Source organism: Labrus mixtus, chromosome 2 (assembly GCF_963584025.1).
Source record: "Labrus mixtus chromosome 2, fLabMix1.1, whole genome shotgun sequence".
Classification (NCBI taxonomy): domain Eukaryota; kingdom Metazoa; phylum Chordata; class Actinopteri; order Labriformes; family Labridae; genus Labrus; species Labrus mixtus.
The window spans coordinates 22,378,652-22,391,142 of NC_083613.1; the positions used below are offsets into that span (position 1 = coordinate 22,378,652).

General features: G+C 41.1%; 2 protein-coding genes across 2 annotated transcripts; both read left to right on the forward strand.

Moving 5' to 3' along the window:
* The first annotated feature begins 1,102 nt into the window (after nucleotides 1–1,102).
* fgfbp2b (fibroblast growth factor binding protein 2b) lies at nucleotides 1,103–2,646 on the forward strand. The gene is made up of 2 exons (XM_061056743.1): nucleotides 1,103–1,980; nucleotides 2,294–2,646. The coding sequence occupies exon 1, from the start codon at nucleotides 1,200–1,202 to the stop codon at nucleotides 1,959–1,961; it is 762 nt and encodes a 253-aa protein (XP_060912726.1). The 5' UTR covers nucleotides 1,103–1,199; the 3' UTR covers nucleotides 1,962–1,980; nucleotides 2,294–2,646.
* Nucleotides 2,647–8,604: 5,958 nt separating this feature from the next.
* On the forward strand, nucleotides 8,605–10,651 carry fgfbp1b (fibroblast growth factor binding protein 1b). The gene is made up of 2 exons (XM_061056756.1): nucleotides 8,605–8,735; nucleotides 8,998–10,651. The coding sequence occupies exon 2, from the start codon at nucleotides 9,030–9,032 to the stop codon at nucleotides 9,717–9,719; it is 690 nt and encodes a 229-aa protein (XP_060912739.1). The 5' UTR covers nucleotides 8,605–8,735; nucleotides 8,998–9,029; the 3' UTR covers nucleotides 9,720–10,651.
* Nucleotides 10,652–12,491: the final 1,840 nt, after the last annotated feature.

Genomic DNA, 12,491 nt, shown 5'->3' on the forward strand with positions numbered 1-12,491 from the left:
AACATAGAGGTCGCCATATTAGAAATGTTTTCCAAACATAACTTTTGTTCAACCTAGACACAGGCAAAGATGTGGAGCCTATGTGAACCTAAAGACCTTGCTTCCTGTGTGTGACATCAGATAAAAAATGGTCGCGGTCTGAAAATGGTGAATTACATTGCTTCTTTTAAGTCTATCTAAATGTCATTTATCATAAAATAACATTAGCCATCAGAAAGACTTCATGCCACTTGTAGTTTGGCAGAACTAGCTAAACTTCTCAATGCACTGACTTAGTAAAAGTCAAAATCACTTATTATTTTTTTGATTTTTAGGAGAAAGACTGTTCTCATCATTATTCTGTCAATAGAAACACTAATACTTTAATGAATCATCTTATTCTACACTGTCTGACCACACTGAAATGAAAACTTGTGCATTAATTAAAACACATTTCTGAACATTTGCCCTGACTTAATTGGCACCATTGGAATTATAACTTCAACAAGCACTGTGCTTTTTTTTTTAGCAGTTTTTTGGGCTGAATGTAATGTGTTTATTAAGGTTGTACAACTATTTATTTTTGTATGCAGCTCTTAAAGTAGTGCCGCTTAGTCTCTGTGACTTGAGATGAACATGAGCAGTTTTTTTTTTATTGTTACAAGGGTCATAGATCAACTTTAATTCCTCAGCAAATAACTTCAGGCTGTAATTGAGCTCTGGACCCTCAGTGGTCTCCCCCCTCATCAATAGTCAAAGAGCCTCCTATGTGAGATTATATAATGTCTCGCAACTCTTATGCACAACATTTGGCTTCATGTGTGTGCTGGCTTTCTCCCCCCTTTCGTCTCCCACAGACCAGTTGACCACTTTCCCCTCTCGCCTCTTCCTCCTTCCTTAATGTTCCCCTCCTCCTTCCATCACCTATCACTTTTTTAAAGTTTTGAACATACCACACAAGCCTTGTGTGTGCGTGAGTGTGCATGTGTGTGTGGTTGGGTGGGTGGGTGGACGTGCTTGTATGTGTGGTGTGAAGTGGGGGTTTTCAGTTCTGGAGGAGGAGTCCTATAGCTCACCTGAATAATACCTTCTTTGTGAGCTGAGGCCTTATATAGACACACTCAGATGCTGTCTACCCTTGCACACCTCACCCCTCGGAGCAGACACATACATACACACATCACCCACTACCCTCATCTATCCATCACTAACACAACGCCATGAGAGCCAGGATGAGGATGTTGCTGCTGTGCCTAGCAGCGACTCTTTGTGTGTCAAACGGTCAGACCAACAACGCCAGCAATGACAACAGGCAGCAGCAGCAGCAGCAACAGCAGCAGCAGCAGCAGCAGCAACAGCAGCAACGAAGCATCTGGGATGAGCCCATCAAATTCATCACCAAGACCAAAGACTCCTGCACCATGGTGGTCTCTGGAGTTGGGGACTACACTCGCCTGCGTGTCTCCTGTAAAGGTCAGAGCCAGGGCCAGACTGCTGGACGCTCTTACTACTGCGATTTCCAGGGCAAACCCAACCTGTGCCGCGCATACAACCTTAACCCTCGCCACTACTTCACCCAGATGATGTGGGACATGAGGAAGCTGAGTCATGCCTGCCAGGGACCAAAAGTCTACCGCTCACAGATGTGCAAGAAATACCCAGACGAGGCCCAGATGACCTTCCTGGCTTCCTGGCCCAAGACCACCACCCCCAAGCCATCTAAGCCGGTCCAGGAGCCGCGTAAACCTGTGGTGCCAGCCCAGGCAAAGCCTGCCACTACTCCTAAACCTGTCAAGCCACAGCCCGTCAAGCCCCAGCCAGGCAAGGGCCCCCAGTCCAAGAAGACCACCCCTAAGCCTGGGAAGACCACTACTCGTCCCACAGAGCAGACTGATTCCAAAGCATCCCGCATGGCCAACGAGTACTGCTGGAAGAGCTTCCAGGGCGTCTGCACCTACTTCATCAGCTGGTTCCAAAACTGAGGCGATGACCCAGACACAGGTGTGTAAAGAAGAAAATAATATGTAGATGTAGAAATGGAAAAGTTGGAAACAAAAGTGAGAGATACAGTAGATAAAATCTTGTTGTTTTGATTTGGATACATTAATGTCACTATAGCAAGAAATGATCAGAAGAGACAGAAGTAATTACTTGCAAAATGTTATGCATAGATATTTTAGACACTCAAATCAACTGACAATTGAAGTTTGTCTCTAAGTTTATTGAACTTTAACTCTTTGCAAGCTGACCATTCACATGGAAAACAACATGACCTGAAATGCACTAATAAATCTCTAATTTTCTATATTTATAGGTTGTAAAAAGCAGCGATGGACCCGGTCAGAACTCTCATCTATCTGTGACCTCTCCAAGATCTGTGCGGGAGCCTTTTGAGACATCTCGTCGCCTGTGAGGTCCGACTCCCCACAGTGCAGCATCTTACAGGCTGAGCCAAAAACACTCCACCTACACCTGTGTACGGTTAGCGGATGACTGCTTGTGCTTTCATGTATTGTACATGTCTTTTTTTTATTATCTTTAAAACACACAGCAAGGCAATGGGGGAAAATGGCAGGCATATGATTATGTTTGTATATGATGTAAAATTCCCTCCATGTGTCACATTAATGAAGGTTAAGAGAATAAAGTCAAAAGCGGTGACCTGTCCTCCTTCTCCTGTGTCGCTCTGTTTCTTCTGCTCACCTAACACAACTAGCAGTAGAAGTTTTCACACTGTGTCATTGAAAGGAGCCCTTGTTCCCATTTCATCGCCGGCTGTAACAACATGTCGTCTGAGGAAGTAGTTAAGGTACAGACACAGTCAGAGTGAAGCCAGACTGCAGTAAAGATAATACAGCTCAGTCACAGAAGCCGTCTGAGCAGATCTAAACACTTCTTTGTATGAGCTGATGAATTGAGTCTTAAGAGCTACCGTGTGCAGGAACAGAGGAGGTCTGTGTGGGCAGAAACTAATGTGGCTGCAGCACCGTTGCAGCCACACACACACACACACACACACACACACACACACACAGTCTCACACTCACACACTCACATGCACACACATGGTGCAGGAAGCAGCAAATCACTGCTAGTCTGATTATTCAAACCTAAAAAAAACTGTGAAACAGTCATTACCGACTAATGCTATGTCGCCAAACATTATAATTTAGCTTATTTAGGATGCAAGGTTAAAGAAGATACCAGAGGTTTAATTTGAGGAAAATGTTTGCTAAACTTTGTACAAGACACTCACATTATTTTAACTTGTCAGCATGTTACATCTGTGAAAAAGTGATTCAGTCTTGGGTTTGAAAATGTAACTCTGTGCATTGAATGAAGAGCTAGCTGAAGCTTATGGGAAATAAATAAGTGTGAGGAAGTTTGGTATAAAGATAACTTCATCAAAGTAACTTCTTACACACAAATCCTAAACACAAAACCATATGCAAAGTTGGAGTACTATATGCAATTTTTTTAAACTATCAAATAATAAGTATTTAAAAAACAACTATATGCACATAATACTTGATATTACTTTACTTATAACAAAGATAACATGCATAGGTGAATGAAAAAAGATTTGTTAATGCACAAATTGCACCCTAAGAACAACTTGTGTTTCTAATTATTCCATGATATGTGTGCTTTAGATCCTGAGAAGAATATAAATCACCAGCCACTTCTTTAGGGACACTTTTGTGAACTATACAACACAAGACCTCTGCCTCATATTCTGCCTTCACAAATAAAATTAATTCAGTGACACTATAAAGAGAGGTATTATTCGACTAAAACTTTGTGGTGTTGAACTAAACCAAGTTAAACTGAACCGAGTTGATCGAGGGCAGAACATTAGAAGGAAGTTTAAATGTAACACACTCAGAAACCAACAAGAAATATCCTCTACAACATCAATAATTTAAAAAATAAGACAGAATTATTGCCTTTGTGATTAGATAAGACTATGGACTGACAACCAATACTAATCAAAGAGGGCCTATAAACACAATATAAAAGATCATACAAACAAAAACTGAAGAAGTAGAAAGATGAACAAATTTAAATAAATAAGAAATGGGGGGGGGGGGGGGGAGTGATTCAGTGACAAAGTCGGTTGTCTCTCAACTGGAAGGTTGCGTGTTCAATCCCCAGCTCCAGCAGCCACATGCCAAAGTGTCTGCTGCATCAAGGGCGTTTGAATATGTATAAGTGGGATAACTTAATAGTGATGGACTCTATTCAAAGCCGCCTCTGCCATCAATGTGTGTATGATGTGTGAAGGGGTGAAGGGGTGAAGGGGTGACCTTTGGTGTAAAAAGAGTTTTACACCAAAGACACAAAAAAAGTGCAATACAAGCTCATTTCCACTTACCATTTTGGCAGAGCTGTTGTATTAGTGAGTGTACCTACTATACTAGATTTACACTACACATTATTCACATACTGGATTACACCTAGCTTAATTAGTCAGTTTGGATACTGTCAAACTTTTCTAACCACCAGATGGTGCTGTGTTGACCTGTTACTTAAATTCCCACTTAACCACACAGTCTTCCTGTGAGCCTTCTTCTGAAATTACAGTAAATCCTCTGCTACTATTTCTAGTCTCTTGCTTGACTCATTGATGAATTACTGAAACTTTAAAGTAGATTATTGTACTCCTGCCACATGAGGCGTATATGTCTCCTTCCTTGTTATCATGATGTCTTTGATCCTTCCCTGCAGTAGCTGCATCATTAGAGAGATGATATGATTACAGGGTGTGGTGAAATCATGCATTTACCCTCAAGTGGAATCTGTGGGATGCTGTGAATGATGTAGAGGTGAAATTAATGGCAGTGATAATATACAGTTTAAGAAACAATGCAACTTCAGATTATGAATTTATCATCGATTATCAGTTTCCCCCATCACTCCACATACCTGCTTGTTTAAAATGTTTTGATGTATAGGAGAATTCCCAAAGGCTTTCCTGACTTGATGTATTTTAAAAACCTTGTTTTTTTGCAACGACTTGCATTCCTCTGGCCTTAACCTAAATTCTTTCATTAATCCAAACACAACATTTTTAGAGGTGCTTTCCATTAATTTTGATCAATAATGTAGACATAAAATTCTGATATCATCTACATGTTGACCCATTTAGCTTAAAACAAAACCCCTGTACTTTATGTTTCAACTCTTCAAAAAGAATGGTTTAAAAAAATAATAATCTGTGACTAATTAAAGGATTGAGACCAATTGATTCCTCTATAATATCAGTGCATCAGTGAACATGTTTAAACTTGAATTTCAATGGCTTCCTTGCTCAAATAAAATACAGAGACCAAGGACATCTCCTGATCTCATCATTAAGTCCACTTGCCGAGTGGGTTTGGACGCATTTTAACATTTTTCCCTTTTTTTTATGTAAATGTTAATATGCTCCGATCCATCACATACAGAGATTAATTCCTCCATTATACTGCTTATCCCATTCAGGATTGCAGGGTGTCTGGAGTCTATCCCTGCTGTTGTTTGGTGAGAGGCGAGATACACCTGATGCACCGGTCAATCACAGGGCTGACACAAAGAGACTGACAAAGGCTGTGTCCAAAATTGCATATACTGTCATAATATTCATTCTAAGTATTGCGTCACATTGAGCATGCAGTGTGTTCTGGCTTCATAGTATGCAATTTTTTTTTTTTTTATGCAAGAAATCCCCTACACTTGTTTTTACTTCCTACTGATTTTTGGTCTTATGAGCAACTGTAGCAAACAAATTTCCTCCTGGGATTAATAAAGTATTTCTGATTCTGATTCTGATTGGTCATCATTTTTAAGTATGATACGAGAGCTCACTAGTTGTACTCAACTGCCACACAATAAATTGTAGCTTTTCAGCCAGTCAGCCAGCAAGCGGCAAACAAATAATAGTGACCAAAGTGTAATACGTGTTATATGTGACATTGACTGGTTGTATTAGCAATGAATGTATATTGTTGTTGCATTCAATTTACGGAACAACGGTCGCGCCAGGTTGGTGCTAGCTCATCCAACGTAGCTTGGAACGCAAATAGCCTACGTGATTGATCAAATGCAGTGACTAATAATTTAGTGTGTTGTTAAATTAAAACTTGTGGTTTGCAGTATATACTGCTTGAGTACAGTATGTAGCAGGCAGTACATTTTGGACAGAGCCAAACATTCACGCTCACACATACAGCAATTCAGAGTCACCAATTGACCTAACAATTATACTTTTGAATTGTGGGAGGAATCTGGAGTACCAGGGAGTCCATGCATGCAGGAGGAGAACATGCAAACTCCTCACAGACAGACCCCAGTCAAAATATCAAACCAGGAACCCTCTTGCTGTGAGTCTGCAGCACTAACCACTGCACCACCATGCAGCCCCCTGACTGAGATGTGACAGGAAATGCCTAAACAATGCAGGTTGTGGTTCATATCCCATACAAATGTTTTGTCTCGTCCCACTCAAAGCATGGAGAAGCATGTGTGAATATATAATATGTATTCATTTGAAACAATTTTGTTTCATGCAAATCACTGAATAAACCTGGATTCCAGACCCTTAAGATAAACTGTCAGTAACTTGTTAGAAACAGCCTTCATTTAAACTGAGCCTAAAAACATAGATGGACACTTCCTCTAACTTCTAGGTTGTGCAAATAAAAGAACTCATCAAGTTTATGTCAGGATATCAAAGGAGGAAAGACGGGCATTTATGGGGAGAAGGTGGGGGGGGGGGGGGGGGGGGGGGGGCTGACATATGGTTAATGTGTTACTGTTTGATAGATAACAGGGCTTAAGACAAAAGAGGTCAGATTTAACAATCTGGTCAGTGTCAGTCTAGAACAAATGACATCACACTCACACATCCCCGGCCAACTAAGTACTGAGAGATGCCAAAGATTTGTATCAAGGCTCCCACCACTGAGAAGCCAACTTCAAAGCATAAAGGTTTAAATGACACTGTAGATGTAATGATTTTCATTTCGTCCCTGCTACTCCTGTCACACAACTTCATTATTGATATTATTTGTAACATCTGTGTGTTCTTTATCACATCTTCATCGGCCATTGAAAAGCTACATTGTCATCAGTGATGTGGCCCTTGATTTGGTTCATTTCTAATCTGTCAAACAGGTTCACCCGTTATGCTTGGATAGTGGGCCATTCCCTGGATTAAATACTAGGCCCTTGGAAATTTTGTCTGGACCATTGTCTTGTTATCATTGCTGTTGCTAGAAGGATTTTGCCCCACACTTGTGTAATCAACAGTAGCTACATTATATCTGAATGTGTTAGCTACTGCACCAAGGGGTGAGAAAGTGTCAAATACAAAAGGTTTGTGCCACTGCAACTGCCTTGAATTTTACAATTTTGGGGCAATTTAACTACTAAACAGATGGGCTGTTTATCAAGTGGGTTATGGTGAGTTCACTATTTTTCCTTATAATTCCAGTTTGGAGAGGCCTCTTAATCTGGTAATTCTCTTTTTCGAGGAGTCTGGCAGGGGTCTATTTTGGGCCCCTTTTAGTTTACTCGAAAACTCTAAATATCTTCTCACAGAATGACTTGAGGAAGTCAAATGAGGTAGGGGGAAACGTTTGTATAAAAATCAGGTATGGTTAGATGGATTTGTCAAATAAATGGTTATCATAGAAGATACTCTGTGTCATAATTGTCACCAAAGTAAAGCGAGGAGAAGTTATTTTGGACCAAAACATGATCCTTTCCTAAGTTTAGGTACTTAAATACCGTTGTTCATAATTATGATATGACATTTAATATTTCACAATGAAAGCAAACTGAACAGGTTTTAAAAGACAAAATCTGAACATTGTCTCCAATTAAACTTGTGGATTTCGTGGGCAAAGCCTGATGCCCTAATGTTCATGCACTCTGTGATTCCCTTGTGGTAGCTTGATAGTGTGCCCTTGTTGTGCCTAAATTTGCAGAAAAGAAAATGTCCTCTATGTCTTCCAAAACTTCTTAAGTTAGCCCCTATTTATTCCTAGGTGGGGGTTTTTTACCACAACTTTTTTACCGCCCTTTTTATAGTGCACATTCTCCCTCCAACATTTGTTTTCAGGTTTTAATAAATCCAAACAATATACATCTTATATGCATGTCGTTTTGTATTACACTTTCCTTTGTTTGGTTTGTGTATTTCTGTTTGGACTTTAAATCTTCCATATACAGTAATTGGGCTTTTTCTATTTTATTCATACTCAATCCTTCTTATTGCACTGATATCACAATTCATTTAGTTTAGTCCTCAGTTTTGGTAATACAAGTTCAGCCACATGCCGGAAATCAGTTGTGAAGGGGATCTACTAATGGCTGAATGCAGCAGCTGATTGGTGAAAAGTCAGAGTCCAGCCATGTGAGTAGGGGTTGTAATGTGATGAAGAGGCGTGTTAAAACCCACTGTGCAGACACGCAGATCCGTCGTCAGTTTTGGTTTTCGTTCTCTTTGATCTTCAGTTTAACTCTCTGTTGAAAGCCAGATTTCACATTGGACATGTCAGGTCATGCCAGAACAAAACACATTCCGGCCTGCCCAAAGGAGCTACTGCCAAGATGTTTTACTCAATGGAGATGCGTAAAGCCTACGTTGTGTGTGTGCGCTTGTGTAGGGCGGGAATGATGGGCGTGCCTCAGCATCTTTGTATGAAAGCCATGTGCGAGACCAAAGAGAGCCACAAGAAGCAGCTTTACGCACAAGGACACTTGTTATTTTGGTAAGTTAGGCTACCTATAAGGAACTTCATGATGTGGGCTCTATATATATATAAATGTCAAATAAGTGTTTTAGGGTACTTTTATTTACAATCTTTAAACTTACTACGGGTTCAGGTACTCAAATTTAATTTATCAAGCTAACAATCTTAGATTTAAAAAAAAAAAAAACAAGAATTGTAATTTAGCTACTGGCCTTGTTCTTTGATTGTTGTTTTTTTTTTTTTTTTACTTTTTTTTTTAAAATACCCTCTGTATTTTCAGGTGATAGCCTTAACTTTCTTGCAAAAGAAGAAATGCAGCTGCTCCAGACTTTGGCTCCCTGGTTGCTGTTGGTCTTCCTCGGACAGCAGGTCTCTGTGTCCTCTGGTGCGCGCAATAAGAACCGAGACGCGGACAAAACCGTGACCTCAGCCCCCGGCAGAGCGCAGAGGAGCGGCAACAAGTCCCCAGCGACTGGCCGGGGAAAGTTCGACATCAATAAAGACAAGATGAAGTGCGCGTGGAGGGCTCGCGACGTCGGGGACACGGTCAGGGTGTCAGTCAAATGCGAGAACCCGGAGGCACGCATCAAAGGTGGAACCACCGACGTCGAGTGTGATTACAACGGCAAACCTCAGCGCTGTCCGGGCTACCAGTCCGACCCGAAGGGCTTCTGGAAACAGGTGGCACGCGCGTTCAAAAGGCTGCAAGGTAAAGCGTGCCATGATGAGCACGCGCTTGTGAGGGCTGGCATGTGTAAGCGCGCGCCCCGGGATGCGCACTTCAAGCTTGATATCTCCAGCTCCGTGGCCTCTGCTCAGTCAGGAGGAATGTCTGAGGACCTCCAGCCCCCCCGACCCCCCCGACCAACTAAATCCTCTCCGTACAGACCAACAGCCTGCACAGGGGGCGAGCAGCAGAGGAGAAAGGCGGAGGAGAACTGTGGCAAATGGGCCAGTTTGTGCACGTTCTTCTTCTCCATGCTGCAAAGTGACGACTGTTGAAGTCTCAAAATGTGGGGTTGTGGACATGATCAGACTGATGCACGATTCATTTCAGGACTTATTGTGGTGACACATCAACATCTGACGACAAATCTGTTGATAATGATACACATACACAAACATGACATATAGGCTACTCATTCAGATGTTGGTATTATCAGGTACTCATGAGGTGTTTTTAACCAATCTGAACAGGAATAACCATTATTAATATTTCCATTGAGTGCAGTAATTTATCACCAGCAGTTAAAGTAACTCTTTCCTATACTGTCGTTTATACATTTTGGGGCACTTGTGTTTTATTTGAGTATTTCCATTTATTGTTTTTTTTGTTTTTTTTGCCAATTATAAAGCACTTGTCACTGTTCAGATTTTAATGTTCCTCCAAAACACGTGATGAGATCATAACATTTTAATTTTTACATGTGAAATAATCATAAGCACATCATTTTGAAAGCTCAACTAAAAGGCCATTGGCACATAAATACTTAAGTAACAATAATGCATTACAGTAGTAAACGGATTACTTTTGACACTTGAAGTAAAATTTGCTTCGTTTTATTGCTTTAATCATACGTATTAGACACTACAGCAGTATTTCATGAGAAAACAGACATTCAAACCACCCAGACAGAAAATGAATGTTGCTCTGAAATGCTTTCAAAGTTTTGCAGCTTCAGGACACTGACGACAGAGAACTTAAGTAAAAGTTGATCTTGTTTTTACAGGGAACAGATTATTATTTTCAAAGTGTGTTTTTTTAATACTCAAACAACCCGGGTACTTCTTTCACTTAATGTGTTTATCACGTAGAACTTAAGGCTGATTATGATTTAAGCAGAGTGGTACTTTCTTCTACCTCTAGTTATTGATCGACCTTGTAAACATCACTGTATTTATGCACCACAAATAAATATTTTCTATTAACAGAATGTTTCCCCTTGTCTTCACTTTGATGTTGTAATGTCTTTATACAACCTTTTTCCTGCCATGAAAATATAAATATAAAATATATAGGTGATAAGTTCGTCAATATAAACATGTTTTTTTTCTCCTTATTTCAGTGCAGAAACAACACTTGCTGCATCTTTTCAGGATGTAAACTATCTGTTTGCAGTGCTTGATTAAAAAGTTTAGATTTCCCTCAGAGTCCACCATTATTTAACATTCATTGTTAAAGGCATGTTTCATAACATTTTTTAGATACAGTTTGTACTTTTCCCGATTCATTAAATATAAACTGTCAAAGGTGGGTTTGGCTGTGTTGCACAAGTCCTTGGGGCGTAGAGGTTTTCGTCCCCCATCATCAGAGTGCATGCCGGCATCAATCTTTTTTTTTAGAAGATTAACTACTTTTCTTGGCCTTGTTGCCTCTGCTGACATGCCCTCAGGTTAAAGCACTGCGCACTCGTAATGAAAGACTTTTCATAGACAGAAGTGGAGTGATTGTGCACGGCCTCCAAATATAAGGCCTATTCCTCCTGTTTCCTGCAGACTCTAATTACTTTCTCAGTGACGGCCGTCAGCTGCTTTAGGAGACATTTATAAATAGTCAGGGCTGCTATGATCCAGCTGTGTTCGCATGTTGTGTGTGTGTGTGTGTGTGTGTGTGTGTGTGTGTGTGTGTGTGTGTGTGTGTGTGATCCTTCAACAAGTGCAAGCACAGATGTGAGTTTTATGCTTTCCTGCCTGCCGTTGACCCTCTTGACCTTTGACCTGCTGCTCTTTGTCCCCTCAGACAGACACTTTGAAAAAGGCCTACTGGAGAGACATATCTACCTTTAAACGGAAGTCTGCTCTCTTTGAAGGCACAAAGAGGGGAATTTTGTAGACATATTGCTTTACCGACTCCTTAGAGCTCTAGGACACATTCCAGTAGTAGTTAGACGTCAAAGATCAAGGGTGAGGAAGGAAATGAGGATACCATCCGATAGTCAGTGCAAGCATCAGCTGCCACCTCACCACGTGGGTTTATTTCTTTTACTTCCTGGCTCCTGCGGGTTTTGATCCCATAGGAAATCCTAACCTCTCTAACGGTTGAAAAAGTAACAGTCAAGTAAAAGCAGCCACCTGTTCCTGCTGTGCTGCAGCAGGCACCTGTTAATTCAGAGCTGCAGCGTTCAGTAGCTCCTGCTGATCTAAAATAGTACTCTAAAGTGATTCTGTTGATGCAGCCTTATGTTTCCCTGGCTCCAAAAGATTATCTGCCAGAAGCACAGCAGCCTTGGTTCTCCTATTCCAGATGTTTGAACCCCTGCTCAGCTTTCCACTGCTCTGCCCGTTATGCAACTGGCCTCGACACAGAGATTCTCAGTTGCCACACCAACGACAGAGCAGACCTTATTTTTTGATCAGCAACCAGAGCTCTCTCGTCACCTGTATGGGAGTCCCAGTCATGGCCATCAAAGCCTACTAAAGATGGCTGGCCTTCAGGGTCCATACCGCCAGAGCTGCCTCGCCTGAAGCTTTGCCAGTTTCTCTGCCACTTTTACTTCCTTCTCATTTCCAGCCATCTTTCATTTGCCCACTTTTCCCTTCCACAACAATTTTGCAGAGCTGAATAGTTCTCTGTGGGTCGATAAAATTAACTTTGACGTGTAAAACTGGCGGAGGGCAGTTTACTTTCCCATTGTGCAGTTTTTGAAGGAATTCAGTGAATGCAAACATCTCAAACTGACACTTAAACCCTGTAATACCTTAATAAGGGGAAGAGATACTGAAGCAAAACACATTTTACCCAATAATCATCACCTCACCTGAGTCATATTCAGG

Bases quoted from the DNA above. Each gene is read 5' to 3' on its own strand.
- fgfbp2b (XM_061056743.1), top strand. From the start codon at position 1,200: ATGAGAGCCAGGATGAGGATGTTGCTGCTGTGCCTAGCAGCGACTCTT.
- fgfbp1b (XM_061056756.1), top strand. From the start codon at position 9,030: ATGCAGCTGCTCCAGACTTTGGCTCCCTGGTTGCTGTTGGTCTTCCTC.